This window comes from Corythoichthys intestinalis, chromosome 11 (assembly GCF_030265065.1).
Source record: "Corythoichthys intestinalis isolate RoL2023-P3 chromosome 11, ASM3026506v1, whole genome shotgun sequence".
NCBI lineage: Eukaryota > Metazoa > Chordata > Actinopteri > Syngnathiformes > Syngnathidae > Corythoichthys > Corythoichthys intestinalis.
The window spans coordinates 31,294,456-31,314,622 of record NC_080405.1 but is presented as its reverse complement, the minus strand read 5'-3'; the positions used below and the strand labels follow the sequence as shown (position 1 = coordinate 31,314,622).

Sequence of the window (20,167 nt, the reverse complement as noted above, 5' to 3'; positions counted from 1 at the left end):
TGAAGCAGATAGCGGAAGTGCTCAAACCAAGCAACAAAGTTCATAAACGAAGAAAAGACCCACCAATTTTATCATTGCCCCACTCCAAGCTCAACTGCTGACACCTACAGCACTTTTTATTTATTTATTTTTTTAAAGATTTAAAACTTTAAAGAAATTAAGGGTGCCATTCATCATGATCTCTCCAAGCGACATCAGTGGTCGTGGTTGGTTTCCTCTATATGTGCAGGGGCACAATTTGCAGTAGATTTTTATTTAACAGCAATGTTGCACAGAAAAGGTGTCACTGTTTAATAAATGACTTTTTTTTTTTTTTTCGTTTCAACAGTTGTATCGTAGAATGTCATGTATCCAATTTCTGACCAATATATCGATAATTGCTGTATCGTGATACAATCGTTATCGGGAGCCTTGTATCGCGAATCGTATCGTATCGTGAGGTGCCCTGAGGTTCCCACTCCTAATATATATATATATATATATATATATATATATATATATATATATATATATATATATATATATTAGGGCTGTCAAACGATTAAAATTTTTAATTGAGTTAATTACAGCTTAAAAATTAATTAATCGTAATTAATCGCAATTAATCGCAATTCAAACCATCTATAAAATATGCCATATTTTTCTGTAAATTAAATATATATTCTGTAAAATAAATTGTTGGAATGGAAAGATAAGACACAAGATGGATATATACATTCAACATACGGTGCATAAGGACTGTAGTGGGCATTTCACTCTACTGTCATTTAAATCTGTCCATGCTGTCCTCACTCCGAAGCGTCTACTTTTTCAAAAGCTAGACAGCTAGTGAACGACGCCTTAAGACTTAAGCCTTAGACTTCTTCCTTTTTCATCTGATTTATTAATAAAATGGCCTCAAACCATTGTCCTATTTAGACCGTCGTAAAACCACAAAAAAAAGTACACAAGCATTACATTAGCAACAACGTTAGCTTAGCACGCTATACTGGTTCACTAAACATAAACAAAAAGCATCTCATACAAAAAATATAACATTTCGCTTACTAACATAATATGTACATTCTTTACAACAACCATTGTTACGGACAAATCTTGTCCAAGGATCATATAAGCACAACATTACAACGTAGGCGTCAGCCCGAGACGTCGTGCAGCCATATTGAACTGGCAAGAAAACAATAAACCATGTCGCAAAGCAACCACAAGAGTTCGCTGTTAGACAGCACAAAAAGCCTTGCTGTAAAACTTACCAAAAGGCAGAATACTGTCTGAGCGGGACATGTGCGTTAATTGCGTCAAATATTTTAACGTGATTAATTTAAAAAATTAATTACCGCGCGTTAACGCGATAATTTAATTAATCACGTTAAAATATTTGACGCAATTAGCGCACATGCCCCGCTCAGACAGATTTAAATGACAGTACAGTGAAATGCCCACATGTTAATTGTGTTTTATGGAGTTTTGCCGCCCTCTGCTGGCACTTGGGTGCGACTGATTTTATAGGCTTCAGCACCCATGAGCATTGTGTAAGTAATTATTGACATCAACAATGGCGGGCTACTAGTTTATTTTTTGATTGAAATTTTTACAAATTTTATTAAAACGAAAACATTAAGAGGGGTTTTAATATAAAATTTCTATAACTTGTACTAACATTTATCTTTTAAGAACTACAAGTCTTTCTATCCATGGATCGCTTTAACAGAATGTTAATAATGTTAATGCCATCTTGTTGATTTATTGTTATAATAAACAAATACAGTCCCTATGTACCGTACGTTGAATGTATATATCCATCTTGTGTCTTATCTTTCCATTCCAACAATAATTTACAGAAAAATATGGCATATTTTATAGATGGTTTGAATTGTGATTAATTGCGATCAATTACGATTAATTAATTTTTAAGCTGTAATTAACTCGATTAAAAATTTTAATCGATTGACAGCCCTAAAAAAATAATTAATAATATAAATGACATGCATAAAATAGGGCTGTCAAAATTATCGCGTTAACGGGCGGTAATTAATTTTTAAAATTAATCACGGTAAAATATTTGACGCATTTAACGCACATGCCCCGCTCAAACAGATTAAAATGACAGCACAGTGTCATGTCCACTTGTTACTTGTGTTTTTTGGTGTTTGGTCGCCCTCTGCTGGCGCTTGGGTGCGACTTATTTGATGGATTTTTAGCAACATGAGCATTGTGTAATTATTGACATCAACAATGGCGAGCTACTAGTTTATTTTTTGATTGAAAATTTTACAAATTTTATTAAAACGAAAACATTAAGAGGGGTTTTAATATAAAATTTCTATAACTTCTACTAACATTTATGTTTTAACAACTACAAGTCTTTCTATCCATGGATCGCTTTAACAGAATGTTAATAATGTTAATGCCATCTTGTTGATTTATTGTTATAATAAACAAATACAGTCCCTATGTACCGTACGTTGAATGTATATATCCATCTTGTGTCTTATCTTTCCATTCCAACAATAATTTACAGAAAAATATTGCATATTTCATAGATGGTTTGAATTGCGATTAATTATAATTAATTTTTAAGCTGTAATTAACTCGATTAAAAATTTTAATTGTTTGACAGCCCTAGCATAAAATAATGTATAAATAATCTAAATAATACGTACTGTACATTAATTCTCTCACGCTCTCTCATATGATATGTGTGTGGGGGGGGGTGTGCATGTGTGGAAGTGTACATACATACACAGATGTAAATAAAGTGTACATCATGAAAATGTTTTTAGACCTCTCTTATATCATAATATGATGTTGGTTTTTTTAACTGTGATGCGCTGAGGGTGTGAAAGTTGAGCTGTGAAGTAGCAAGAGATCACTGTAATACAGAAGTGGGTAGTAATGTATTTTTGAAAAAAAACTTCTAAGAGTGAGTAAAGCCACTCTTTTTAATTTTACTTGAGTAGATTTGTGAAGAAAAAACGCTACTCATACTCAGCTACTTTGGGCTACACAAGAGTTGTTTCAATTTTCCTCTTTATTCTACATTGTAGATTAATTATTTTTTGCCAGAAATGCTAAGAGTAGCTCTACCAATTTCACCAATGAGACATCGCAACAATAATCACAACTCCATCATACCAATCAGACGCAAGCTTGCCGTTCTGTGATCACACCAGCCTGTTAAATCACGTGGCGTCTTTAAAGCACTGTAAAAAATGAAGTCATAGTGCGCTGCTCTCAACATGACTCGAAAGCGAGGATTTTAAAATCTCTTTCCCAGTTTTTATTTGGCACTGATTGACCATGGAAAACTGGAGATATGGTCCTTTTAATTTCGTAATAGTAACTACTTTTTTCTCCATTCTTGCTCTTTGGACAAATAATGCTTCATTTCTGTCTTTTTTTTTCTCTCACTCCGGAATTCAGTGATTTTTTTTGGGGGGGGGGGGGTATTGCTTTGGTTTAATATGGTTTTGTAATGGGTTATTGTACAGTATCATTATAACAACAGTTCATATAGATAACTTAGTGCTGAGAAAAAAAATACCATTGTTTAAAAAAAAAAAAAAAAATCAAACAAAAATGTAAGCAGTTACTCACAATGTTACTCATTACTAAAGTATTCTTTTCACCAATGACTTTTTTTACTTGTACTTGAGTATATTTTTTGGATACTTGAGTAATATTATTTTGAAGTAACGCTATTCTTACTTGAGTAAATTGCTTGGCTACCTCTGCTCTAATAACAGTTGATATAGATGACGTTGTACTGACAAAAATGTACCATTATCTAAAAAAATAATCTGACATTTTAAGCAGTTACTCATACTTGAGCGTTCTTTTCATCGAATACTTTTTGTACTTGAGGACATTTTTTGGAGTACAACTTTTACTTGTACTTGAGTAACATTATTTTGAAGTAACACTTCTCTTACAATGGGACAAATGTAAGTCTTTAATGACCTTAGCATATGTTTTTGAGTACAAGAAAAACCAATACAAGTAGAAAGAGACAGTGAAAACTCCACATTTTAAAAGCATCCCCACAAATAAAGCCTAACTACGAGCTTGTGGGCACTTAACAGTTTTCACTTAAGCAGGCATGAGCGGAATAGTCCGTGCGTTAGACTGGGAATGTTGTGTGAGAATCTTCTTTGCAAATTTGATAAGGTAGTAATTAGGGTATTTTCCCAAATGGCAGAGCATAGCCATGGATTGCTGGTCACATTGTGCACTGAAAATAAATCAGCTCTACAATACCTCAAATAGATACTTCTTTGACGCCTCAAGAAAAGCTGGCGCTAGATTGCCGGTCATTTCATTTACTGACATCTGATAGCCCTATGAGTCACGTGGAAGACATTACCACAACACCGCGGCTGCACAGCATACAAGGTATCTATAAAGCTTAAACCCAGATATTAAAGAAAATGAATTTGGGAATTAGAAAAAAATTAAAAAGAATGATCTAATGTGTACACTGAATGACGCAAACTTGTCTTGCTGCAGGCAATGAAAAAAAGTCTTGGCGAGTTGAACAGAAAATATTTTACAGTAGATTTATTCCAAGTGGGAGGTACACAAATGAGTAATATTTAGGACAATAACAAAAAAACTGAGGTCCACCCTTCTTTTAACTCTTTCAGGGACAGCGCTCATTTCAGTTGACATCTGTTAAATAGTTATTATTAGCTTAACTCATTCACTGCCAGCCCAGATCACACAGTATGTGTTGTGATAGTTAGTAAAAGAGGGATATTGATATTGAAAAGACCTATTGATGGCAATAGTCATCCAATCCATTTCAATTGGGAGTTAAAATGGATTGGACGTCTATTGCTGTCAACGACAGCCAGAGAGTTAAACTATGTGAAATCATATCGCAAAAAATAAATACATAAAATTCTGAGTGGAAAATACAGAGGTCACACTTATTTAAATTTGTCTTGCCTCTTCTTTTTTTCAAATTATTGCAATTTGCTAGATTTATTTTTTGAAGTTTAAAGAGCATATGGCACGAGAAAAAAAGTCTTAAATGGCATTATTATGTGAATTAGAATCATATTTTGAGACGATTCGACTATATACAACAATTTACAAAAGCACAGATGACAAGAAATTAGTTTTTTAATCTGCCGGTTAGCCACGCCTACCATTATAGGGCTTTAGCGTCCCCAACAGGTGGATGACGTCAGCGGTAGACTGGGCTCATCGGTTTTACTATTCAGCCCATTGAGGGGGAATTATTCAGAACGAGGAAAACGTGACGAAGAGAGCTGCAAAATGTCATTGTTTCTGTCTCTTTACTTCAATATTTTTACAGGATATTCTTTTTATGCAAGTATTTTCCCCAATAGCTATATAAATGGCTTGAGAAGGACCAGTCAACCCATCGAGGGGGAACTATTCACAACGAGGAAAACGCGACGAAGAGAGCGGCAAAATGTCATTGTTTCTGTCTCTTTACTTCAATATTTTTACAGGATATTCTTTTTATCCAAGTATTTTCCCCAATTGCTAAATAAATGGCATGTTCATGACAAATAACAGTCTTGTGCTGAATGGAATATGAAATAATAAAAATGCATTTATTCAGGACGACATGGCAAAATTACTCCATAATGGTCAAAAATGTCGACTTCACCTTTACTGTCGCACCTCCCGAACGATATTTTATGACACCTAAATCGGACATATGTCTTTTCCCTTCCCCGGCTTCGGAAAATGTAAACAAACCAGAAGCCGTGACAGCTAGCCGACATGCTAACCCGAACCGAGTGATGTTTCAAAGTCTTCGAAGTGGAAAATCACACATAACTATCCTGGATTATTTGACATGACGACCCGGTTGTCGATTGTCTTAGTGGATCGGCAAACCGCCCGGCGGAGAGCAATTTACAGTTCGTTCCCCGGAGGAGGGTGGCTGGATTTGTTGTGCAGCTAACGTGCTGCTGCTAATTAGCATTAGGAGAGCTTTTTACATGCCTATCAATGATCAAACGTAAGTAGTCCTTCATTTAAAGGAAGTTTGTAGTGTTTACTTTGTAATCGCTGTATTCGTATTTGACATAATACAAAACAAGATGTTTACTCACGTCCTCATAAGTCCAATGGTCCCACAGTTAATATCCACGGTGAATGGGAACCTTTTGAAACTCCAAAAAGGTGCATACGCCTCTCCCTCATACAGAATGATTTTTCTGCAGCCGTTTGGCTGGCGTGATGCGAAAAATAAACGTATTAAGCCGCAAAATCAGCTGAATCCTTCGTCCTCATACAGAACAGTACACTGTAGCATGAAGAGGACGTCTTCTACCGTACACGTCACAGCGCCCTCCTCCTCAATGCAAGACCGAAGCCGGAAGTCACTCATTTTCATGGCGCGGGATTCAAAAAAACTAAATAAAAATAGCGATCGCTTCCACACACATCCAAGCGGCCCATATCATTCAGGGGCATAAAATACCGCGTGTATTATGAAATAAACATGCTTTTTCGTGTCACAGGCACTTTAAGTTTTGCTTTAATTAATTTTATTTTATTTAAGAATTATTTATACTTTTTTATTGCTAATGGCCTTTTTTAAATTTAACTTTTTTGTTTTTTACTATATATTTTTTCCCCCAAAACAGATCCTTTAATCAATTCATTTTATTTAAAATTGTTTATGGCGGAAAACACAGACAAGGCTGAAAAAGCAGTTTCTGCTCTCGCACCCCTCTATAAAATAAACTGCTGTATTTTAAGCCAAAAGAACTGTTGTGTCTGATAGAACAGAATGTCTATATGCGTCCATAGCAGATTCATGGCTATGATTCATTAAGTCCCGAACTATTTTTAATTTGTCCGTTTTACCCTGAAAACCCCCGTTTACAGACATCACGCAACCGCTTTTGTTTCAACACACACAATTTATTATTCAAAATGTCTGTCATTTTTGCCTTAGAATCATTAATTGATGTCTAATATGTCATTTAAAAAAAAAAAAAAAAAAAAAAAGACTTAAAAAAATTATTTACTCGCATATTTTAAAGCTTTAAACAAATTACGTCACAATGAAAAAATTGGCGTCTGTAAAAAAGTCACTTATATCTACCTCATAACTATCACTAAATTGTATTTTTTTCGTTACTGTCGCATTTTCCCCAATATTTTAGATGATAAATAATCGATCCAAACAAAGAAAAATTGAAAACAAAATGTTTAAAAGGGTAAATGTTTGAAAATGAAAATCTCGATTACCGTATTTTTTGGACTATAAGTCGCACCAGCCATAAAATGCCCAACGAAGAGGAAAAAAACATGTATATAAGTCGCACCGGAGTATAAGTCGCATTTTTGGGGGGAATTTACTTGATAAAATCCAACACATAGAACAGATACGTATGTCATCTTGAAAGGCAATTTAATATAAAAATACAATAGAGAACAACATGCTGAATAAGTGTACAGTATGATGTTACATGATGCATGAACAACGAAACGCGAATATACTGTCCTCACCAGGACGCTAAGGCTTGGTCATGGCTATACAGCGAGCTAAACTTCCAAATTACGATGCTGGACGTCTGTATAATTTGCTGAATCAATTTCGTCCTCGATACCAAACAGGTTCGCATCAACGTAAATAAATGATAATTTGGTGCAATGACAGCGATGAAACAGTTAGCATGTTTTTGCTAGCATTAGCACATCGTACAAACAACCACACAACTGGCTCTAAGCGTCCGATCACGGGTGGAAAACACACAACAACAACAGAAAAGATGATAAGATGATGTTGCCTCTGTAGAGATATTTTACAAGCATAAACAATGAACGTAGGTTCGGAGCCGTGTCTCTCTCTCGCTCTCTCTCGCCCGCTCACTCGCTCAGAGACGCTGCGTAGCTGTCCGTCTTCTTCTGTCGTGTGAGCGCTCTTCTTCACATAAACAAGTGCGAGTGCGCCCCCACTTGGCGTGAAAGCGCCACAAACTAATTTTAATATGAAAAAGTCAATAATACAAACGAACACATATTGCCAAAGGCAGAATGCGAACGTGGCCATAGCTATTAAGAGTTATTCAGATAACCATAGCATAAAGAACATGCTAACAAGTTTACCAAACCATCAGTGTCACTCCAAAACACCAAAATAACATGTGAAATTATATCATAATGTGTTAATAATTTGACACATAAGTCGCTCCTGAGTATAAGTCGCACAACCACCCACACTATGAAAAAAACTGCGACTTATAGTCCGAAAAATACAGTACTCCTTGACGTCTGCAATTTCTGCATCGCAACCCTTGCTATATTACCATGTTTCACCCATAAAATCCCGAAAAAATTCAGCTGTGGCCATTCACATCTGTGTCTCGACACTCGATGATACATGCTATATGGAGTTTTTGGATCGAAACAAGGTAAGTAAGCGATAATCTCGTTGAAATCATGGCGTCTTTAATTCTGCTCTCGCATGCTCTCGCCTTCAGTTAGGGTTTTGCTGTTTAATTAAAAAAAAAATTTTTTTAAATGCCCTCCTGTTCAAAATTTTTCTTCCCCCAGAAAATTGACATTGTAAGCTTTCCAATGATGTATCACACGTGCAAATCGGACAATTTTGAAATTTGGACAAATAAGGGGTCTCAGAGCGGAACTTCAAGTCACTAAGTGTTTTCCGCCTTTTACATATTATTTATTGCCCATTGCAACATCACATACTTTACCTGCCCATAATTGTCAATGCCTGAGACGAGGCGGTTGAGGTTAAGCAGGTCAAAGGCCGTGCGGAGAGCGTGACCTAATGTCGTCAGCCCGGACGCTTGAAGATTTTTCAGCTCGCACATGAAGGTGGCGTGGTTCTCCTTCCAGCCCGCCTGAAATACACAGCATGAGGTTGGATACAGTCGTACGATAGAATAACCAGATTAAGAAAAAGAGCAAATACAGTTGTGGATTCTCCACCGACTGACAAGCATGTCTAAGCACGTTACATTTTTCAAGATGTGACAACAAACTCTTCAAAGAGGTGATAATACATTCCCAGTCCCCACAGAACCAAGCCGGAGAGGCAAATTTTCTATTAATATGGCAAGGGAAAACAATTCCCTCCTACTGGTGCCTTTTCTCTGTGAAGGAGACACTACGGGAAAGGATGTGGGTGTGGAGCTGCTCTTGGACTTTTCCTCCTATGAGGTCAAGTACTTCAGTGCTGAAGCTTCATGCTTAATCTGAGGATAACCTGCAAGATTACCACTTCCCATGTCCGAAAGGGAGGGGCAGAAAAGTATCAATATGTTTGCTTTGAACACAGACACAGGCTGGAATAACCTTAGAGGGGAAAACCAGGATGTAGGTGGAAACCATTGTTGTTGCATGTACGATATTAGGTCATTTGAACCACAACGCTGATATACTGAGCCGGCATGCGATCTTGTGTAGGCTGCTAGTCATATAAAGCCTAGCTTGCTCTCAATAATTCAGACTACAGAATATTTTTATTTTCCTTCCGCCCACTAGCCTCTCTCCTTCTCCATCAACAATTTATTGCCTGTGTAACAGCACAATTGGAGGGTCCCATGCTGTAAAAACCGTGCCCTTCCATCATAACAAATCAAGCACACAAAACATAAAACGCGACCCCTGAAAAGAACAAGCGGTATAACGGAACAGACACTGTTGCTGTCTTTGAAGAAGTAAGACATGAAGGAATAAACTTATCCTAGACATGACCATATAAAGATAATACAAAGCTCAGTTGACAAGTGAGCATGCGGAATGCTTTTTTGACACTAAACCAAACTGAAACTATGTATCTATGAAACTTGTACTGCTTTAAAAATAATGCCTTATGATGTAATGCAAGGTGGTAAATATGCTAGCATGTACAGTGTTATCAAAAAGTACTGTATCTGAACCTTTTGGAATTTCTGACATTTCTGCATAAGATTACCACCAAATGTGCTCTGATCTTTGTCAAAATCCCACAGATAAAAAAAAACAGTCTGCCTTAACTACAACCACCCAAACATTTATAGGTTTTCATATTTTAATGAGGATAGTATGCAAACATTACAGAAGGGGGGAAAATAAGTAAGTGAACCATCACATTTAATACTCTGTGCCCCCCCCATTGGCAGCAATAACTTCAACCAGACACTCCCTGTAGCTGCAGATCAGTCTGGCACTTTGATCAGGACTAATTTTGGCCCATTCTTCTATACAAAATGCTGTAGTTCAGTCAGATTCCTGGGATGTCTGGCATGAATCGCTGTCTTTAGGTAATGCCACAGCATCTCAATGGGGTTAAAGTCTGGACTTTGACTTGGCCACTCCAAAACGTGCATCTTGTTCTTCTGAAACCATTCTGAAGTTGATTTACTGCTGTGTTTTGGATCATTGTCTTGTTGCAGCATCCATCATTTTAGCTTCAACTGTCTGACAGACGACATCAGGTTTTCCTGCAAAACATCCTGATAAACCTTTGAATTCATTCTTCCATTAATGACTGCAAGTTGTCCAGGCCCTGAGAGAGCAAAACAGCCCCAAATCATGATGCTCTGTCCACCATGCTTCACGGTGGGGATTAGGTGTTGAGGTTGGTGAGCTGTTCTATTTTTCCTCCGTTGTGTGCTGCTCCCAAACAATTCAACTTTGGTTTTATCAGTTCACAAAATATTTTGCCGAAACTTCTGTGGAGTGTCCAATTGCCTTTTTGTAAACATTTAATGAGCAACAATGTTTTTTAGACAGCAGTGGCTTCCTACATGAAGTCCTCCCATGAACACAATTCTTGGCCATAGTTTTAAATATAGTTGATGTGTGCACAGAGATGGTTGACTGCGCCAGTGATTTCTGTAGGTCTTTAGCAGACACTCTAGGGTTCTTTTTACCTCCATGAGTATTCTCCGCTGAACTCTTGGCGTCATCTTTGATGGACGGCCACTCTTTGGAAGAGAAGCAACAGTGCCAAACTCCCTCCATAGGTAGAAAACTTCTCTGACCGTCGATTAATGAACATCCAGACGTTTAGAGATGGTTTTGTGATCTTTTCCAGCTTTATACAAACCAAAAATCCTTGACTGCAGGTCTTCAGACAGCTCTTTTGACCGAGCCATCATGCACATCAGACAATGCTTCTCATCAAGACATTTCTTACCAGGTGTGTATTTTATAGAGGGCAGGGCAGCTTTAAACCACTCATGAGTGATTGGGAACACACCTGACTTAAAATGTTTGGTAACAATTGGTTTCAATTGCTCTTTAAATCTCCTTAGGCAGAGGGTACACTTACTTGTTTCCCCCTTCTGTCATTGTTATCTTCATTAAAATATGAAAACCTATAAATGTTTGGGTGGTTTTAGTTAAAGCAGACACTGTATTTTCATCTGTGTGATTTTGACAAAGATTAGATCACATTTGATGGTGATTTTATGCAGAAAAGTGAGAAATTCTAAAAGGTTCAGATACTTTTTCATACCACTTTATATAATGTACATGAGAATTGGAGCAACAAAAATGCCTAACACAAAAAAATGAAGGTTGCAACAACTAATTGATTAAATCGATTAATAAATTAGTTTACAACTAGTTTACCATTTACCATTTTTGCTGGCAGCTATGAGCAGTCCCGTTTGGGTCCTTGTTTGTTGTAATGTGACACTGCGCATGCACCACTCATTAGAGCAAGAAAGAGAGCTTTCACTGCTGCTGCTATTGGGTTGCTGAATCAATAATATTACAAAGTGTAGAGACTCGAGCGTTAGATTGTCTTATGTGCTGTTAGATCCAGTGTGCCTCCGTCAGAGGTGAGTAAATGAAGCCATTTGTAATGTTTTGATTCTTTGTTGATGAAACGCACAGAGTGCTAAACTAGTTAGCGATTATGCTAATCAGCGTCTTAAGTGTTCGTTTTATTGTGTTTTGGTGAAGCATATTCATACTTGAGTTATTGCTGGATAGTAAAGTTGTCTCATTTCTTTATATAAAGAAACCACACTCATAAACCCATTCAAAAAACAGCTTAGAGTTTTCTTTCAACACAAACTCAATCTGTAAATGGTCATACAAGAGAGTGGGCTTTGAAACTGGATTTGGGTTGTATTTATGAACAACTGTTTGATAAAGAAAACTTATTCATTACAGTCTGCCTCCTCCTTATTTGATTTTGTTGTTTACCTTGTTTAAAGAAATGACTCATTGACACAATTTATATAACCGCTTTGCCCACAAGAGAAAAAATGTTAATCAGCAGCAATTTTTTTTTTAATTTGAATGAACAGGAGTTTTATCTTATTTGTGTACTGAGAAATTCATTCTAGTTTTATGTCAGAACCTTTATTAAAAACTTTAAAATATTTTATGTATTGTAAAAGAGTACAATTGTAGACTACAGTTCAGTCAGGATTCTGAAATATTAATTTTGAAGGAAATAGTCATCCATTTTGACTTCATTGTTACTTACATCATGCCCAAAACAACGTCAAGTTAATTTGTGAAGGTAGTTGAAAAAAGTGACGTTTATCCGATTAATCGTCTAATTAATTGTCCAATTAATCAATTGTAAAATCATCGTTAGTTGCAGCTAGGCATGTGCCAGCATGAGATTTTGATGATATGATAACCTTAAGCCAAAATATCACGGTTTAACGGTATTGCAATTACAGCTTGAAAATGTTATATGTTAATGAGATATCTGGGTTTAAAAAAAAAAAAAAACTTTTTTCATTGAACAGGATTTTTATTTTTCAAAACATATTAGTAAATTGAATCATAAGTATAATTACAAGTTAAAATAAATAAAAAAATAACAAAAAAAACCTGAAATATTCTAAATAAAAATAAAATAAATTTAGTCCTTTAGATGAGCCTAAACCCACAGCTCAACATTATTACCATCAGAACAAAAATAATTAAATTATTTTCCATAAAAAGCATGTGTGTATGAGTTGTATCATGTTTACATTACTCACACTCTCTCTTTCTCAACACGGACAGTTGCCAGAGAGAAAAAAAAACACGTTATACCACCGCTATACACACTAAACACGCTGGAGTTAACTCGTAGCTGATGGGAAACGTTCATGACAGTGTTTACTAACCTTTAATTTTGTATAAATACGAAATCATATTGGAGGTATTGACTCCTCGGCAGCCACCCTCCACAAACATGCTCTACATGTCGGTTGACCCTCCTCCTCTAAGCTGTGGCTGTCTGTAACTTTTCTGTAGTGGAACTATTCCCAAACCAGCGATTTTGTTTTCTTCGGTTGGGAAAAAAGTTGAGGAGTTTCACCTCCTCCAGCCATCGTGTAGCACAGCTGACTTACTGACACTGAGCAACAACCAATGGGGGAGTGCAGAGCTTTGCAGCTGCAAGCGAGGGATTTCCCCATCAATTTTTGAGACATAAAAAATAGCTACCGTAATTTCCCGAATATAAGGCACACCCGTGTATAATGCGCACCCCAAATTTACTCGTAAAATCTAGGGAAAATTATTGTACCCATTTATAACGTGCACCCTAATTTTAGCACCAATAAACAGAAGAATACAAGAAAACAGAGCTCGTGTAGATACAGAAATGTCATTTTACTGACTGGTGAAACAGAGCACAAGCACAGGACATTGGTAGTTCAAAACATTGCCATAAACTGACAATATTTACGGTAATAATATGATTTGACAACTTCTCCAACTTACCAGAATCTGGGAGAAAACAAAACAGATGTGACTTTTCTTTTAAAGGCTGCTGTATAACTTGCTCGTTTTATCATGATGAATAAATGTTTCTTCCATGGATTGATACGGTAAAATGAAAGTGAGAACGTTAAGTCAGAAATCCGAGAGAGCTCATCGCTGTCGACACGACAGTAACAATAGGAACTATTGTTATTTGGGTTTGAGTTTCCCGAGGGACACCCGAAGTCTGTGTTGTTACGTTTGTTATGGTCCGAGTTGAGGAGCTGCAATAAACGTTGACACAAATGAGTTCAAGAAACTAAATTCTGTGCTTTATGAAGAGTGAAAAAAGCAGAATTTAACACAGACGAAATCATTCGGCCGATCAGAGTGAAGTATTACCGAAACAAAATGGTGACGTCACGTACCGTAATGATCGGCAACGGATAGCCGAATACGTTTCTTCAACACAACGTGGTCGTGTCAATAAAAAAAAAAAAAAAATCGGTTTATATATAGGCTATATATCATTCATATATTTTTCTGTCTCGATCCATGTACCCGTTTATAATGCGCACCATGATTTTACAAGTGGATTTTGGGGAAAAAAGTGCGCGTTATATTCGGGAAATTACGGTAATACCGTAGGGACTGTATGACGGAAAATTTTTGCTGTTTTGAAACCTTGACTTTTTCACACCACGGTTAACCTTGAAACAGGTAATCGGCACATGTCTAGTTGCAGCCCTACTAAAAATTAGAGCTGTCCCGACTAGTCGACATAGTCGACGTCATCGATGACGTAAATCCGTCGACGAGCACATCCCGTCGACGGTTAAAAAAATATATGCGTGGAAAGTTCAGAATGTCGGATGCTCTGTATGCAAGCGGGGAAAGCGACACAAAGCCAAAAAAAGCGCACCAGAGTGTCCAAAACATTGACTTATTTCAAAGAAACAAAGGAGGGTACACTCTTCTGTCTTGTCTCTTCAATTCCAAGCTTGGCTGCACGTTGGCCGTGAATAAACACCTCAAGCGCCGTCACAAAAACTTTTTTGTTTTTTCATTTTCTGTACACCAGAGGGTGCTGTCGCCTTACTAAATAATAATGTTTCATTGACAATGGGCCTATAAGGGCTATTAGTATTGTTCTTAATGCTAACTGAAAGGTTTATTTCATGTTATGGTTTATTTTATGGTATAGAAAATTATATAAGGTTAAAAGGTCAAATATATACAGTATATACAGTGATTGCACTCAAGGGAGAAATTGTCAATGATAAGGTAATATATTAAGGTAAAGGCAATTCATATAGGCAATTCATTGATATATAAATAAGGTTTAAAAGGAAAAAGGTGAAAAGTTTTTGTTAATTTCTAATTCTGTTGTTTTATTTGTGTGCACCGTAGCTCTTACGGTGTGATTACATCGAGGATGGAATAAAAGTTGTAAACCATCAGTTTAAGAGACCATCTTTTCAATCGGGATGCTACACTAGTTAATTCTATCAGCATTTGAACTCATTGTTTATTTGTGAATTATTAGTTATTTAAGTGTTTATTTGTACTTTAATAAATAATTTAAGTGTTCCAATGTTTTTTGTGAATTGATAAGCGTCAACAAAAATTTCATTGCTAAATTAGTGAACAAAAAAACAAAACAAAAAAAAAATTTTTTTTTTAATTATTAGATTAGTCGACTAATCGTAAAAATAGTCGGCTGACTAATCGGGAGAAAATTAGTCGTTTGGGACAGCCCTACTAAAAATCAATACAAATTAAAAAAACTAAACTTTTACATTTCTCAATAACATTAAAAACCCAACATGATAACACAACTACCATCTCACTGTTTTGTAATTATAATTGTAATAACTATTTGTAATTACTCATGTAATGAGGATGTGACCTTGTGGCTTACGCAGTGGTAATAACCACGCGGCAACTACAGCACTAAAAATGTTCTTTAAAAAAAAAAAAAAGCCCACACTATTCACAAGTAGACGTGGGAACCTCTTGGTACCTCACAATACGACACGATTTGCTATACAAAGCTCACGATAACGATGATCTGACAATATGGCGATACAACGATTATCGATGCATTGGTCAGGAAATCATTCTCGGATATTCTACAAACAACTAATAAACAGAAAACAAGCTTCTGCTGTGAATTGGAATGAGCTTATACTGTAACTAGTAGACGTCCAACCCTTTTGAACTGGGAGGGATGGCAGCGATTAGACGTCTATGGACGTCAGTGACAGCCAATGCCAGGCAAAGAAGCAATTTTGGCCCAGTTAATTTTCAGTTACTTCCTGTTGATTTTGGGGTATTTTATGGGTCACTTCCTCTTTATCTTGAGTTACAGAACTGAACGTGACCTGGGAATCACCCAAATGAATAGGCAGTGACTCAAAGTCAACAGGAAATAACCTGTAAATGCCCTGGAAATCAGACAGAATAACTGTGAATGCTCTTGTTTCGAATGAACAAACGTTCCCAGTCTAAATGGATTGGGCGTTGAGCACCGTCAATGTAGCCTTAGAGTTAACTGAGACACTATTATGGTGGAAGATTTTGGTAGCAACGTGTTGGTTCCTTTTATTTATTTTTTTATTTTAAACAGTGACACCTTTTTAAAACGATATCTCGATTCTTGGCAGGAGCGTATCGATAACCTTTTGGGCAGTGTTGGGCACGTTACTTTAAAAAAGTAATTAGTTACTCACTACTTCTTCCAAAAAGTAACTGAGTTAGTAACTGAATTACTCTATAGTAAAAGTAACTAGTTACCAGGGAAAGTAACTACAGTGGTACCTCTACATACGAAGTTAATCCGTTCCAGGACCTTGTTTGTAAGTCGAAATGGTCGTATGTCGAGCAGGATTTTCCCATAGGAATACATTATAATTCCATTAATTCGTTCCACAGCCCAAAAACCTGCACTAAATCCTTAAAAAATACTGCTGGTGCTATTACAAATGGCAATTACACGTAGCAAAACAAATAAATTATAAATCAAAATTGGAATAATATAATAAAAAGAATAATAACAATTCCTGTAATAGTGTAACGAATCGGGTTCTAATAAGGCGGACATTTTTTTGTGTACCTGAACGCACCGCGGGGCTGACGTGCCAAAGACGGACCGGTGAGCTTGAGTTTCACTTTCACTTTGAATGTTCTCTTGAGAACACCTCAATTGCGGCAGACAGCAGGCGTTTTGTGTTGAATAAGTTGTGAAAGAAATGATGAAAACGTGGCGAAGCTGGCGATTTCTTTGGAGATGTTACCACAATAAGAATTGTCAGCTTAACTTATAAAGACTGGCGAACGATGGTCGGAGGAGGACCGTGGAGATGTATTGTTGAGCCATTTCACGGATGCCCACCCCACGCTCATATTTTTCTGTCATTTGCATCTTCATTTAGAAGGTAAGCATAAACTTTTTCCTTGTTTCACCACCTGTACCAACCTTTTCTGAAACCTGTGTTGATTTGTCACACAAGAAAATCCGCCGTGCATTCGTCTGCGGTGCTGCCATTGCCGTCGTATTTCGAGCATTTCGTCGGATGTAGAAACAAATGGCGAGTCAAATTTTACGTCGGATGTCGAAAAGTTCGTGTGTCGAAGTGATCGTATGTAGAGGTACCACTGTATTTCCGTTACTTTAAAAAGACGTTTTTGTATGTCAAAGAATTTGAAATTTTCTGAACAGTATTCGAGTGAACAGTATATCGAGTCAGTTGAATAGAGAAGAACAGACAGGTAGTTGTGTTATAGAACCTTGTAATATTCATTGCACCTCACCAGCAACAGACTTATCCTAACTTGAAGTGCAACAAAAATAAACAGATTTGAATTGCTTACCACAGATGTTAACAAAAGCTTTGCCCCGGGACATAAATTACACTTTACATGAACGTTCTTTCCTTTAATTTCGACCAACTTGAAATAGTGTTTATATCTCCACCTCGTAAAGGACAAATTTTCCTCTGAATGCTCTGCCATCATATCCCTCTGCATCTGTTTTGCGTGTGTGTGTTTGCCGCACGCGCTGTTCTGGTTTGTGTGTGAAAACTCTGAAGTACGTGCGCTATTAGGCTCGAGCGTTTACGTCACAGAATGGGGGAATCACGTGAGATTTGACAACAACGCAGCCATATTGGAAGCAGATCTGGCTCGCGGAACATTAAACTTTAACTTGCCAGTTCGATAAAGAGACAAACTCGTTACTAAGGCAAAGAACAGATAAGTGATCAAACTTAAGGATGTGAACAGTGTTGACCCTCACGAGCAAGCCGAAGACAAATGGAGTAAAGATGTCGACGGGCTTCCACAATTACGGGAAATGGACATTCTGCTGTATTTATTGTTTGGTGTATGTTACTAAACTCATCAGCGATTCCGAAATTACATATCACTACAAAGCTACGAATAGTTTTGCTGTGGATGGGTGCAGGACCAACACATTATGACGGAATCAAACGGCAACTCCATCGTTCTTGCAAAGGTAGGCTATGTGTGTTTACTATTTTCATTGCCATGAACCTGAACGCACGCCAAGTCTTGGATGACAAATAAACAGAGCAGAGTAGACTCGCAACGGCTGGTAGTTTCTTCAATTTATTCAAAGGAAGTAACGCACCGCTTTTGACCGTCAGTAACGGTAACGGCGTTGTAACAGCTGAATAAATAGTTAAGATTACCCCTTTACTGAAAAAATAACGCTGTTATGTAATGGCATTATTTATAACGGCGTTATTCCCAACACTGCTTTTGGGATACAAAGTATCACGATATATCACCATTTCAATATTTTGTCACACCCCTACTCACCAGATACTATATATACGGTACACAAAAAGAGAAAAAATTCATTTGCATAGCCAAGTAGCTGAATTATTTACTTTAAATGCCACATGGATTTCAACAGAAATAATGTGATCTATATACACACCACACAATGAACTAGGATGCAATCCTAGTTTACTGTGATGAAATGTTGCCATTCCCCATGTCAGACTTGAATACTCATTTTACATTATATAATGTCTTTACCTTTTGTTGTAAACATCTTTGGAGCTGGTTTAACACTCGAGGCTGTAAATTCATCTAGCATGAAAATGCCAAGAGTCAGGTGCCAGGTTATAAAACATCACACACAGTGGACATGACAGCTCTGGAATTATAGTAATCTGCCACAGTCACTGGTTGCATTAATATTTGACTATGGTGTTAGTGTGGATTTTGGCAGTCAGTGTTTTTTTATTACTAGATTCTCTTCAAAACTACAAGCTTGGCAAAATCGTAAGGTGACGCTTGAGCATTCATTTGAATGCAATATGGCCAGTCCCTAAGAATATCTATCACATAAGGATGCGTGAGACAGATGGTTTGTGATTGTGTGCTGAAACACAGTCCTCGCAGTATCGGTATGAAAAATAATCATCATATATTGTTCCATCGTGCTCCCGTCCCATCAAGGAGGTTTATCAACTTTCAGCCCATGTTTGGCCAATGATAATACGCCAATAAGGCAAGGGGCGGAGTTGATGATGACTGACGGGCGCTTTGGCCAATGAGGACAGTGAACCGTGAGGGAGGGAGTGACGTCACGTAGGATAATAAATTTCTACGCCTCCATCTCAACGCCCGAGAGTTTTCTCTACACAAAAGCAAAATGTCCGCTGGATGGAAGGAGGCAGCGCCGCGCCGCTTCTGCGGATAGCGCCAACAATTCAATTGCCGCTCTTTTGCTACCGGAAGCTGCCGACACACCAGACGGACAATAAAATCCCACCAACAGAAAAACAAGTCGGACTGGCAAAATGTAACAATTGTATGAGTTGCTAATTACCTTCACTCCGTATGGCGGATCATCAAATGTAACTAGCATGTACCTGTCGCCTCTACTAGCCGGGTCTCGGGCACGCAGCTGTCAAAAAAAAAAAAAAAAAAAAAAAAAAAAAAAAGGAAAACCAAAACAACATATATTAATTTCGCCCGAGGAAGCTGACGCTCGCCAAAGGCGCACACTTGCTGGGAGAAAAAAGTCGGGGTAAAAGCATTCGTTACCTTCATAAAGACCTCAACCGCGCCTTTAGCAATGTCCAGATACGTCGTACCCAAATAAGTGCGCTGATTCATAGAGGCGGACGTGTCTAAGAGGAAAACTAAAATAGGCATTTTAAATTAAAGCCGCTGTTGTATGCGTCTTTTTTGTTCCTTTTTTTTTTTTTTTTTTTTTTTTAATTAACGGTTTTCCACATGTGACATATAGTTCGGCCAAGCAGGTCACACATGTGCGTATATATTTGTTATAATAAGCCCCCCCTCTAGAAGAGGGCCGCTGCCTCTGCCCTCCCTCCGTCCGTCCGTTCGCCTGCCTTTCCAGTCTTCTGACTCGCCTCGCGCTCTTCAATTTCTGTTCCCTACCGAAAGGAACGCCCCACTTCCTCTGCTGCAACGCCATTGGCTGAGCTGGCGTGCTATAGACACG

At 37.4% G+C, this 20,167-nt stretch overlaps 1 protein-coding gene across 2 annotated transcripts in view; it reads right to left on the bottom strand.

Moving 5' to 3' along the window:
• ints6l (integrator complex subunit 6 like) overlaps positions 1–20,167 on the bottom strand; it is a 44,586-nt gene that overhangs the window by 23,500 nt on the left and 919 nt on the right. The window contains exons 1-3 of one of the 2 annotated variants that reach the window (XM_057850222.1): positions 19,744–20,123; positions 19,526–19,603; positions 8,709–8,858 (exon numbers count right to left, since the gene is read on the bottom strand). In XM_057850222.1, coding sequence (XP_057706205.1) covers positions 8,709–8,858; positions 19,526–19,603; positions 19,744–19,854 — 339 coding nt within the window. In that variant the 5' untranslated portion in view covers positions 19,855–20,123. Of the gene's footprint in view, positions 1–8,708; positions 8,859–19,525; positions 19,604–19,743; positions 20,124–20,167 lie in introns of those variants that run through there. The other variant, XM_057850223.1, reaches the window with a different exon arrangement.